This window comes from Rhinopithecus roxellana, chromosome 11, assembly GCF_007565055.1.
Source record: "Rhinopithecus roxellana isolate Shanxi Qingling chromosome 11, ASM756505v1, whole genome shotgun sequence".
NCBI classification, from domain to species: Eukaryota; Metazoa; Chordata; class Mammalia; order Primates; family Cercopithecidae; genus Rhinopithecus; species Rhinopithecus roxellana.
This window is the reverse complement of record NC_044559.1, coordinates 18,580,707-18,592,740: the sequence shown is the minus strand read 5'-3', so window position 1 is coordinate 18,592,740 and position 12,034 is coordinate 18,580,707. Positions and strand designations below refer to the sequence as shown.

The window sequence follows — 12,034 nt, the reverse complement described above, 5'->3', positions numbered from 1 at the left end:
GGGAAGATAGGAATGTTTGGGGTATAGTTCTAATTTGTGAGATTGACATTATTGGTTGTGTGGTACTGTGGCCATTAGCCACACATGGCTATATCAATTTAAATTAATTAAAATTAAATGAAATTTAAAATCCAATTACTCAGTTACACTAGCCATATTTCAAATACTCAACAGCCATAAATTGTTTTTTTTTTTTTTTTTTTTTTTTGAGACGGAGTCTCGCTCTGTCGCCCAGGCTGGAGTGCAGTGGCACGATCTCAACTCACTGCAAGCTCCACCTCCCGGGTTCACGCCATTCTCCTGCCTCAGCCTCCCGAGTAGCTGGGACTACAGGAGCCCGCCACCTCGCCCAGCTAGTTTTTTTGTATTTTTTAGTAGAGACAGGGTTTCACCGTGTTAGCCAGGATGGTCTTGATCTTCCGACCTCATGATCCGCCCGTCTCGGCCTCCCATAGTGCTGGGATACAGGCTTGAGCCACCGTGCCCGGCCTATAAATTGTTAATGTCTAAAGTACAGAAGAGCTTAGAAGAAAATTTCTATCATCACAGAAAGTTCTGCTGGACATTGCAGGAAGAAAAAAGAATGAAATGCAGAGAAAACATTAATTAAGCTTTTACAATTCTGTGCTAAGCACTTGAAATGCCTAATTTCATATAATCCTCACAACTTCCCGCATGAGGTAGGTACTATAACTGTCCCCCTTTTAAACTGAATTGCACTGTGCTTGGAGAGATTAAGTAAATCACCATGCTTATATACTTGGTAATCGGTTTAGCTGGGTTTTCTCTCTTCTTACTCCAGAGTCTATGCTCAACTGAAAAGCTATGCTGTCTCTACTGAAGAACTTGAAATGTTTACAGCCAGAGTGAAAATTACACTTTATATCAGTAGTTCTTAATCCTAGATACCTATCAGAAGCATCTGGGGAGCTTTACCAAGATATAGTTACCTAAACCCTAATCCAGAGCAACACTGGTGGTGAGAGGTGACAGCCCTAGCTTGCTCTCGGCGCCTCCTCAGCCTCGGCATACACTCTGGCCGTGCTTGAGGAGCCCTTCAGCCTGCCGCTGCACTGTAGGAGCCCCTCTCTGGGCTGAACAAGGCCGGAGCCGGCTCCCTCTGCTTGCCGGAGGTGTGGAGGGAGAGGCGCGGGTGGGAACTGGGCCAGCACAAGTTCCAGGTGGATGCAGGCTTAGAGGTCTCTGCACTCGGAGCAGCCGGCCAGCACCGCCAGCCCTGGGCAATGAGGGGCTTAGCACCTGGGCCAGCAGCTGCGAAGGATGCGCTGGGTCCCCCAGCACTGCCGCCCGCCTGCGCTGTGCTGGAATTCTAGTCAGGCCTTAGCCACCTCCCTGCGGGGCAGGGCTTGGGACCTGCAGCCGACCATGCCTGAGCCCCGCCCCCTGCCTCGATGGGCTCCTACGTGGCCCAAGCCTCCCCGATGGGCACCACCCCCTACTCTGCAGCCCCCAGTCCCATTCACCGCCCAAGGGCTGAGGAGTGAGGGTGTGCAGCCCGGGACTGGCAGGCAGTTTTGCCCAGGGCCAGGCATGGGATCTACTAGGCAAAGCCAGCTGGGCTCCTGAGTTGGGTGGGGACTAGGAGAACTTTTCTGTCTAAAGGATTGCAAATGCATCAATTAGCACTCTGTGTCTAGCTCAAGGTTTGTAAATGTACCTATCAGCACGTCAAAATGGACCAATCAGCTCTCTGTAAAATGGACCAATCAGCAGGATGTCGGTGGGGTCGGATAAGAGAATAAAAGCAGGCTGCCAGAGCCAGCAGTGGCAACCTGCTCGGGTCCCCTTCCACGCTGTGGAAGCTTTGTTCTTTCGCTCTTCACAATAAATCTTGCTGCTGCTCACTCTTTGGGTCTGCGCCACCTTTATGAGCTGTAACACTCACCGCGAAGGTCTGCAGCTTCACTCCTGAAGCCAGCAAGACCACAAACGTACCAGGAGGGACAAACAACTCCGGACAGGAGGAACGAACAACTCCAGACGCATCGCCTTAAGAGCTGTAACACTCACTGCGAAGGTCTGCAGCTTCACTCCTGAAGCTGGTGAGACCACGAACCCGCCAGAAGGAAGAAACTCCCGACACATCTGAACATTTGAAGGCACAAACTCCAGACACACCATCTTTAAGAACTGTAACACCGTGAGGATCCATGGCTTCATTCTTGAAGTCAGCGAGACCAAGAACCCACCAATTCCAAACACATTTTGGTGACTATGAAGGGACTATTGCCTATTGCCAAGAAGTGAGACCACTGCCTATCACCAAGCAGTGAGTACCACTGGATCCTTTTCACTTGCTATTCTGTCCTATTTTTCCTTAGAATTCAGGGGCTAAATACTGGGCACCTATTGGCCAGTTAAAAGCAACTAGTGTGGCCACTGAACTAAAGACATGGGTGTCAGGCTTCCTGGGAAAGGGCTCTCTAACAACCCCCAACTCTTTGGAGTTGGGAGCATTGGTTTGCCTGCAACCAGTTTCCACTTTTCCTCTACTTCTGGGCTGAGCCGAGGGTCAACAGAAAGGAAAGCCATTGAGCTCTGGGGTCCCGACAACAAGTTGGTTGACCCTGAAGCCATGAGGGGAACTCTCAAAAGTCATGTCGCCCAAGCAAGACTCCCCCATCTATTCTACCTACCTGACCCTTGTCTCCTGGATCCTAATGCCTGTGAGATAAACTTCCTCTCGCCTCTCTTCTCCGAGGTTAGTCCTGCTTCTAAAAATTGCTCCCTGTCTCTGATGCTTTACTCGTTTCTCCTATAAGAATGATTTCTAGTATAAACTCCAGGACTCCGTTACCTTCTCTAGGCACCTGGGCTCACCAATCAGAAAGACATAATTTTTGCCCAAAGTCCCAATGTAGGAGGGACTATCTGGAATTTTAGGATCCCACCTCAGACTAGCAGGCCTAACAAAAGCTATTCCTGAAGCTACAATATGGGGAGTCTCAGAAATTGTATCCTTCCTATTCATATAAGTGAGGACAAAAGGTGTCACTCTTCCAACTCAAGATCCCTTCCCTCCCTCAGGGTATGGCCCTCCACTTCATTTTTGGGGCATAACATCTTTACAGGACATGGGTAAGTTCCCAATACTAACAGAAGAATGCTTAGGACTCTAACAGGTTTTCAAGAATGCGTCGGTAAGGGTCACTAAATCGGACCTTCCTCGGTCCTCCTTGTGGTCTGGGAGGAAAACTAGTGTTTCTGCTGCTGTGTCAGTGAGTGCAACTATTCCAATCAGCAGGGTCCAGGGACCACTGCGGGTTCTTGGGCAGGGGTTGTTTCTGCCACCACATCGGTGAGCCCAACTATTCCGATCAGCAGGGTCCAGGGACCGCTGCGGATTCTTGGGCAGGGGGAGAAACAAAACAAACCAAAACCGCGGGCAGTTTTGTCTTTCAGATGGGAAACACTCAGGCATCAACAGGCTCACCCTTGAAATGAATCCTAAGCCATTGGGGCCAGTTTGACCCACAAACCCTGAAAAAGAAGCAGTTCATTTTTTTCTGCACTCAAGCTTGGCCCCAATATTCTCTCTCTGATGGGAAAAAATGGCCACCTGAGGGAAGTACAAATTACAATACTGTTTTGCAGCTTGACCTTTTCTGTAAGAGGGAAGGCAAATGGAGTGAAATACCTTATGTCCAAGCTTTCTTTTCATTGAAGGAGAATACACAGCTAGGCAAAGCTTGCAATTTACATCCCACAGGAGGAACTTTCAGGTTACCCCCAAATCCTAACTTCCCTATAGCTCCCCTTCCTATTAATGATAATCCCCCTCTAATCTCCCCTGCCCAGAAGAAAATAAGCAAAGAAATCTCTAAAGCACCAAAAACCACCAGGCTATTGGTTATGTCCCCTTCAAGCTGTAGGGGGAGGAGAATTTGGCCCAACCCAGGTACATGTCCCTTTCTCTCTCTCTGATTTGAAGCAGATCAAGGTAGACCTGGGGAAGTTTTCAGATGATCCTAATAGGTACACAGATGTCCTACAGGGCTTAGGGCAAACCTTCGACCTCGCTTGGAGAGATATCATGTTACTGTTAGATCAAACCCTGGCCTTTAATGAAAAGAATGAGGCTTTAGCTGCAGCCTGAGAGTTTGGAGATACTTGGTATGTTAGTCCCGTAAATGATAGAACGATAGCCGAAAAAAGGGACAAATTCCCTACTGGTCAGCAAGCCGTCCCCAGTATGGATCTCCACTGGGACCTTGACTCAGCTCATGGAGACTGGAGTCATAAACATCTGTTGACCTGTGTTCTAGAAGGACTAAGGAGAATTAGGAAAAAGCCCATGAATTACTCAATGATGTCTACCATGACTCAGGGAAAGGAAGAAAATCCTTCTGCCTTCCTCGAGCGGCTATGGGAGGTCTTAAGAAAATATACTCCCCTGTCACCTGAATCACTCGAGGGTCAACTGGTTCTAAAAGATAAGTTTATTACCCAATCAGCCGCAGATATCAGGAGAAAGCTCCAAAAGCAAGCCCTTGGGCCCTGAACAAAATTTGGAGGCATTATTAAACCTCGCAGCCTCGGTGTTCTATAATAGGGACCAAGAGGAACAAGTCCAAAAGGAAAAGTGAGATCAGAGAAAGGCCACAGCCTTAGTCATGGCCCTCAGACAAACAAATCTTGGTGGTTCAGAGAGGACAGAAAATGGAGCAGGCCAATCACCCGGTAGGGCTTGTTATCAGTGTGGTTTACAAGGACACTTTAAAAAAGACTGTCCAGTGATAAACGAGCTGCCCCCTTGTCCATGTCCACTATGCTGAGGCAATCACTGGAAGGTGCACTGCCCCGGAGGATGAAGGTTCTCTGGGACAGAAGCCCCCAACCAGATGATCCAACAACAGGACTGACGGTGCCTGGGACAAGCACCAGCTCATGTCATTACCCTTACTGAGCCCTGGGTATGCTTAACCATTGAGGGCCAGGAAATTGACTTCCTCCTGGACACTGGCGCAACCTTCTCGGTGTTGATCTCCTTTCCTAGATGACTGTCCCCAAGGTCTGTCCCACCTCCTCAGTTGTAATTGGGAGACTTTGCTCTTTTCACGTGCCTTTCTTGTTATGCCTGAAAGTCCCATACCCTTATAAGGGAGGGATATATTAGCCAAAGCTGGAGCTATTATCTACATGAATATAAGGAACAAGTTACCCATTTGTTGTCCCCTACTTGAAGAGGGAATCAACCCTCAAGTCTGGGCATTGGAAGGACAATTTGGAAGGGCAAAAAATGCCCACCCAGTCCAAATCAGGTTAAAGGAAGGAAGAATCTCCAGAAGGAAGGAATCTCCAGACACATCTGAACATCTGAAGGAAAAACTCTGGACACACCATCTTTAAGAACTGTAACACTCACCGCGAGGGTCCATGGCTTCATTCTTGAAGTCAGTGAGACCAAGAACTCACCAATTCCGGACACAGTGGGGCTAGGGCTTGCAAATTTGGGGACCACTTTTGACATGCAGCCAGAATTGAGAGTGCACCTTTTAACATGCAGCCAGAATTGAGAGTGATTGCTTAAGAGATATTTTCACCACCTTCCATAGTCCAGACGGCAAAATGCAGACCCTACCCAAGGTCACTAACAGTAGCTAATGAAAAATCTGAGATGAGAACATAGACATCAGTGCTACCTTCATAACACATTATGGTTTAGGGTATGTTAATGAATGACACGCTTCTATTTCCTGATTAATACTATTAGTTCGTGTAACCTATGTACTACTTATCAATTGTATGTCAGAATTCAGAATTTGATAATGCAAGTTTATAAAAACAAAGGTACAGATGTAGTACCACTCTCCTTCTGGGACAAATAAATGTCTTTCTCATTTAAAAGCAATATTTTCTTCCTAAAAAAATGACATATCCGAGCAGTAGATCAGCTCTCTTAATAGGAGACGTATGACATAGTGGAAAAAGTATGACTGCTAACCAAGACGCCTTAATTCTAGTCCTAATTATGGCCATAACTCTGCAATGGGCACAATCTATTTCTTTCCTCTGAATCTCAGTTTTCTTATCTGTAATATAAGGGTGTTGTATATGATGATCTCCAAGGTTTCTTGCAGCTAAGATCCATGCTCAGAAGAGACTAATCTTATCACTCTTTCCAAGCTACTCTATTCTGCTAAATGCATTGCATTCATCCTGACATTTGTGTGCGGACTGAACAAACTTTAAAAATGAAACTTCCTATCTGCTGTAGGACAATGCATTCACTTAAATTCTAGTTAATCTATTTGTTCCATGTCGAGGAAAAACTGGGCCATCAGATGAAAATCCATCTTTTCTGCTGTCTTGTCAAGACTTATTCTGATTCTTGTGATTGACTGGTCAGAACTCTTACTAGAGAGTCAGCAGCATCCACCCAACAAGACTCATTCTTTGTAGCTGCCTTTCGGAAATGGTAATGATCTACCCATCCCTCGCCCTTTTACATTCACAGCTGCTGATCTGAAAATTATGATGTGTCACACATTTTACAACCTTAACATCCATCAACTCCTCTTTACATTTCTAATCCCAGCTTAACTATAATGAATTTTTAGGTAGCTAGAGATGTTAGCCAACCAAGACAGAAGTCACATCATGAAGGATTAGCATGCTGAATATACATTTCTTACCTTACGCTTGTTGGTAGGACATACATAGAGATAGCTCAAAATAGTTTTCAAACCAACTTTATCATTCAGCTTCTCATAGGTTGTTCCATAATCGGTTGACCTGTAATTCAAAAAGAGCATTAATGAGGACAGAAGTATACGTCATTTGACTGCTTGTCAGTATAATGCATGTTTTACATAGTAGAATGGCTCTCAGGAGGTTTCTCAATGATTCATGTAGTATATAATGATGCTTAATGATGTACACAGTAGCATCATGTGAGTGGTTAAAATTTGCATTTAAATTGAATTGGTAAAATTAAAACTCCATCTCTCTACTGCTCCTTAATGTATGCACATTGCATAAAGAATGTGGTTAATTTAAAAATATTAAGAGATGAGGGTGTCCCTTGATTTGACCAAAGAATTAAAGAGCTTTTAGTTAGATATGACACTTCCAAACTTTTACTTTATGTTTGGCACAGTAGAAAAGCAGGTTCTCCTGATTTATCTACAAATTGTGTTTTCTTTCATGAGTCAGGGAATATATGGTGGATCAGTCCCTTCAAAGGTCAGTCAGTCTTATTATTTAAGGGCAAGACAATGTCTCAATAATAAGTGAGATTTCACTAATTTCTTACTCCATGGCCTTTTCCAGTGTTAAGCAATCTGAAGTCAGGAGGACATGACTTCTCGACACTGACTCTGTTTTTCCTATAGAGCCTCTCAACTTTAGCCATTGGTCAACAAATTATTCACGCAGATTAAATAAATTGCTTTTAATAACCTTCTCTATGAAGGTCTACTCTATTTCAGAATTTTAATCTTATTATATCATCATGACAACTATGTACAGCAGGGATTATTTGTATTTGATGACAATGGCTGAGAGAACTTCAGTGACTTGTTTAAAGAAATTTTAAAAATTTCCTGATAAATGGGCAGCTAGAAATTGAATTCAGGTATTTTAGCCTAAGCCCCATGTTGCTTTCATTATACCTCAACTTTTTTTTTTTCCTTTTCTTTCTTCTTTTTTTTTAATTTAAAGAAGATAGGGCTGGGCACAGTGGCTCACGCCTGTAACCCCAGCACTTTGGGAAACCAAGACGGGTCAATCACTTGAGGTCAGGAATTAGAGACTAGCCTGGCCAACATGGTGAAACTCATTCTCTACCAAAAATACAAAAATTAGTCTGGTGTGATGGCACGCACCTGTAGTCCGAGCTACTTGGGGGGCTGAGGCACAAGAATCACTTGAAACCAGGAGGCAGAGGTTGTAGTGAGCCGAGATCATACCACTGCACTCCAGCCTGGGCCAAGGAGCAAGACTCTATCTCAAAACAAACAAAAGGCCAGGCGTGGTGGCTTACACCTGTAATCCCAGCACTTTGGGAGGCTGAGGTGGGCAGTTCACGAGGTCAGGAGTTTGAGACCAGCCTGGCCAATATAGTGAAACCCTGTCTCTACTAAAAATACAAAAATTAGCCAAGCGTGGTGACAGGTGCTATAATCCCAGCTACCCAGGGGGCAAAGGCAGGAGAATTGATTGAACCCAGGAGGTGGAAGTTGTAGTGAGCCAAGATAGTGCCACCGCACTCCAGACTGGGTGGAGTCTTGTCCAGAGCAAGACTCCATCTCAAAAAAAAAAAAAAAAAGAAGAAGAAGAAGATAGATATAAAATGATATAAAATTTCCTTTCAGCTTTCTTACTTAGGAGATTGTTGATAAAATTCATTGATTCATTCACGTTTGTAGTGCTCCTAAAGCATACCAGTGTTGCTAAGTGCAAGGTCACAGCACACAGCCTCTACTCTCAAGTATGTCACACTTTTATTTGAAAGAAATATAAGCAAATATTTAGAATATGTTAAGTGCAAAGACAGAGATATGAGTTAACAATGCTTAGAAATTAAAGTTGATTTAATTAGAAAAACACAAAAATTATAACCATCTTAATTAATTTCTGATACTGGTAAAAGTTACAAATTTTTACAGGCCATAATGACTAAGTAGAAGTGTGTGTTAACAACCTCACTACAGTCCGTTCAGTATATATGGTGGACCAAACACTGGAGCAAGAAAGCTGTATAAAAGTGATCCTGGAGCTAGGAATTTAGGATTTATTCTGGCTGGAGATTCAGGATATTTCTTTCTAAAATTTATACGTAGATGGCAAACAGAAAAGGGTCAACAATTAGAGGATTGAGATGCCATTCCGAATCGCTGAAGAATAAAGTACTATGCAAAACTTCTTGAAATAACTATGAACCTCAATAATGGGTAGGTTTAGAAAACAAAATTAAAGCATCACAGACTAGATGTTACCTTTGTAACAAAAATATATACCTGGCTTATTTCAGGACCAGTCTCTGCACTATTATAATCAAACACACATTAGCTTAATAGTCAAGAATATTTGAGGAGCATTCCAGAACTATTTCACAGGATATCTTATTAATGAATCACAACAAAACTTCTTAAAATCTTCCTTTCAAATCTATCTTTTTCTTGAAAATTCATAGCTTATTTGAGGGAATTTCCTGGTATTCTCTAAGAAATGTCTAAGATTTCTTCCCTAGCCCAGTGCACTCTTTTGTTTTGTTTTTTTTTTTTTTTTTTTTTTTTTTGTTTCTTTTTTGAGATGGAGTCTCACTCTGTCACCCAGGCTGGAGTGCAGTGGGGTGATCTCGGCTCACGGCAACCTCCACCTTCTGGGTTCAAACGATTCTCCTGCCTCAGCCTCCCGAGTAGCTGGGATTACAGGCACACATCACCACACTGGACTAATTTTTGTATTTTTAGTAGAGATGGGGTTTCACCATGTTGGTCAGGCTGGCCTTGAACTCCTAACCTTAGGTGATCCACCCACCTCAGTCTCCCAAAGTGTTGGGATTACTGGCGTGAGTCAAGGCACCCAGCCCCTAGTCCGCTCTTGGTGCTTTGTCTTTTTTTGCATTCTTTTCTTAATCTCCTGAGTCAAGATTCTATTTCTAGAAGGTCTTGTGTGTCTCTCACATGTTGCTAGCCTTATTCTACCTCCTTTTATTGTACAGTTTTTTTTCTATTCATTATTCTGAACAATACTCCCAAGTTCCAGAACCAAAAAAAAACAGATGCAAAATCTACCTGGGGGGTGGCGGGAAAAGAATGAAATGTGTAAATACTGCTACATTAATAAATTTAGCCTGATGATAGGTGGAAATCAGTAAGACTACATTAAAGACGAGAGAATGGTTCAATTTTCCTAGTGGAATAATGAGAAAAAGAGACTACAAAAGTAGGAACTAGTCTATAGAGAGTGTGACGAGTTTCTTATAATTTCTATTAACTTGATCCTTGAGCTATTCGACGAATACTTTTACATTTAAAAAAACAAGGCATAGAAAGGCAAATGAGGATTATAAGGATGCTACATACAATCATCCTTATTTGCATGTGTGTGTGTCTGTGTGGGTGGGTGAGTGGGTGCGTATTAAACTCTAATCCTAACGTGACAAGATGACAATTGAGTGACTTAGTCAGATTTACATTAGCAACATTTTTTTTCAGGAAGCTTACACTATGTTATTGGACATTTTTATCTTATTGTAACATAACTCATCCACCAATCCAGATCCTTCAAGGTAACCATCACTGTTTGGTGCCATCTCTTGTTTCTTGATTTTACAAAGCTTAAAAGTTAACCCAAATTTTGATAATTCTCCACTCGAGCAGAATTGCATATTTAAACATCATGGCTTTGTAATAAGCAATTGATAGAGAGAAAATGATGCATTTTCACATATCCAAGTGGTATAGATTAGCGGTTGTCCAAGGGTGTCCCACAGAACTAGAATTAGATAGAGTGTTGACAAGTTTCATTGGCAGAACCAACAATCAGCTGGCGTACACTGGTATGGTGGTACAGAAGTAAAAATAGCAAATACTTTCAAACCAGTTGATAAATAGTTACTACACCAAGTTCTCTGAGTAGTTTTTCCTGCGAGCCTTTTCACCATGGTCTCCCACTCAGGAGCCTTTCAAGTTTCCTCACAGTATGGCAAACAAAAGATTGAGGCCTGGCACAGCAGAGATCCTCAAAAAACTTGCTCCAGCACCAAGACCAACGCCTGTGCTGATCTGTCGATGCCTTTGCCAATCAGGCTGCACCCCAGTGGGGGACTCAGTGATCTTGGGTTAGCATTGCCATCATGAAAGGCAATTTCTAGTGCCCATCTGTAAGCCCTGATTCACAGCTAAGAGATGCTTCCAGCTCTACTCACACATTTATGGGAGCTGTAGTCTCCTATGGACATGAGCTCCAAAAGAGCAGAGGATGCGTTTTACCTAACAAAGAGGTGAGTCGATGTGTTGGTTAAATATTTTAACTATCAGCCCTAGGTATGGGAGAGGAGGACATTTTCCAAGAACAAAAAATATTGAGAAATGTGTGATTAGGCAACATTTAACATTCCTTTACTTCATAACTTTTCACAAACTATATTATTCTAATATACATTGAACCTCTTAAGAGCATATTTTGTACAACATTTTCCAAACTTATTTGATGATAGGATCCATTCTTGAGGGATATCTAATGAGATTAGTGTTCTAAGCAACACACTTTGGGAAGCGTAAGATCAAAGACAAAGAAAGGAAAAGAAAGGTATGGATCTTAATTTCGTAAGAAAGAGGAACTATACAAGTATCTCAAATGAAAATTGCAAACAGAAATGCCAGCCTGTACTAACCATAAAGTGACTACTGTTGTAATAGAAAAACAAAAAACAAAAAAAGGATCTTAGAATGTGTATCTTAAACACTCATAATTAAGATGCGACATATGCAGCCTTGAATTCTTCACTTGTACCATTTTTAAAAAATCATTTCAAAGCAAGCATTTTTATTTTCAGGCTTTGTTTACAGGTTGACTTATCTATAAATGAAAAAGAGAGCTTCTGTCAACATCTATACTGTGCCAGAAGAGGCTAAAAGCTTAACAAAATAAGCATTCCATGAAAATAAATATGCAAGTGAATAAATTAAGGCTTACTTTCTTCTGCTTTTGATCTTTAATCTTTACACTACTGTTTTTACAAATATATCTTAGTGGCTTTTAGAACATTTGAAAGTATGTCTCTATTTAATTATTTACTAGGTACATAGAGCTGAAATAAGTTGCTCTGTGGCATTCAGAAACCACCATCTGAGGCATCCCACCCACCTTCCAAGAGGTTATGATCTTTTTGAGGTGGCAAAATCTCCTATCACGCTTGAAAAAAAGGATCAGCATAGGATACAGCTAGTTTTAATAGGAGTTGCAGAAATGCAATGTGTGACTGGATTTCCTTCACGATAATCTTATGCCATCAAATGGTATACTAAATAAACACAGAATCATTGTAATCTAAATTAATCCA

At 42.4% G+C, this 12,034-nt stretch overlaps 1 protein-coding gene across 3 annotated transcripts in view; it reads right to left on the bottom strand.

The window, feature by feature from the left end:
• The window catches only part of SORCS1 (sortilin related VPS10 domain containing receptor 1), a 596,232-nt gene that overhangs the window by 256,144 nt on the left and 328,054 nt on the right, over positions 1-12,034 (bottom strand). For all 3 annotated transcript variants that reach the window (XM_030941406.1, XM_030941405.1, XM_030941407.1), the window contains exon 3: positions 6,657-6,756. In XM_030941406.1, coding sequence (XP_030797266.1) covers positions 6,657-6,756 — 100 coding nt within the window. The remainder of the gene's footprint in view (positions 1-6,656; positions 6,757-12,034) is intronic.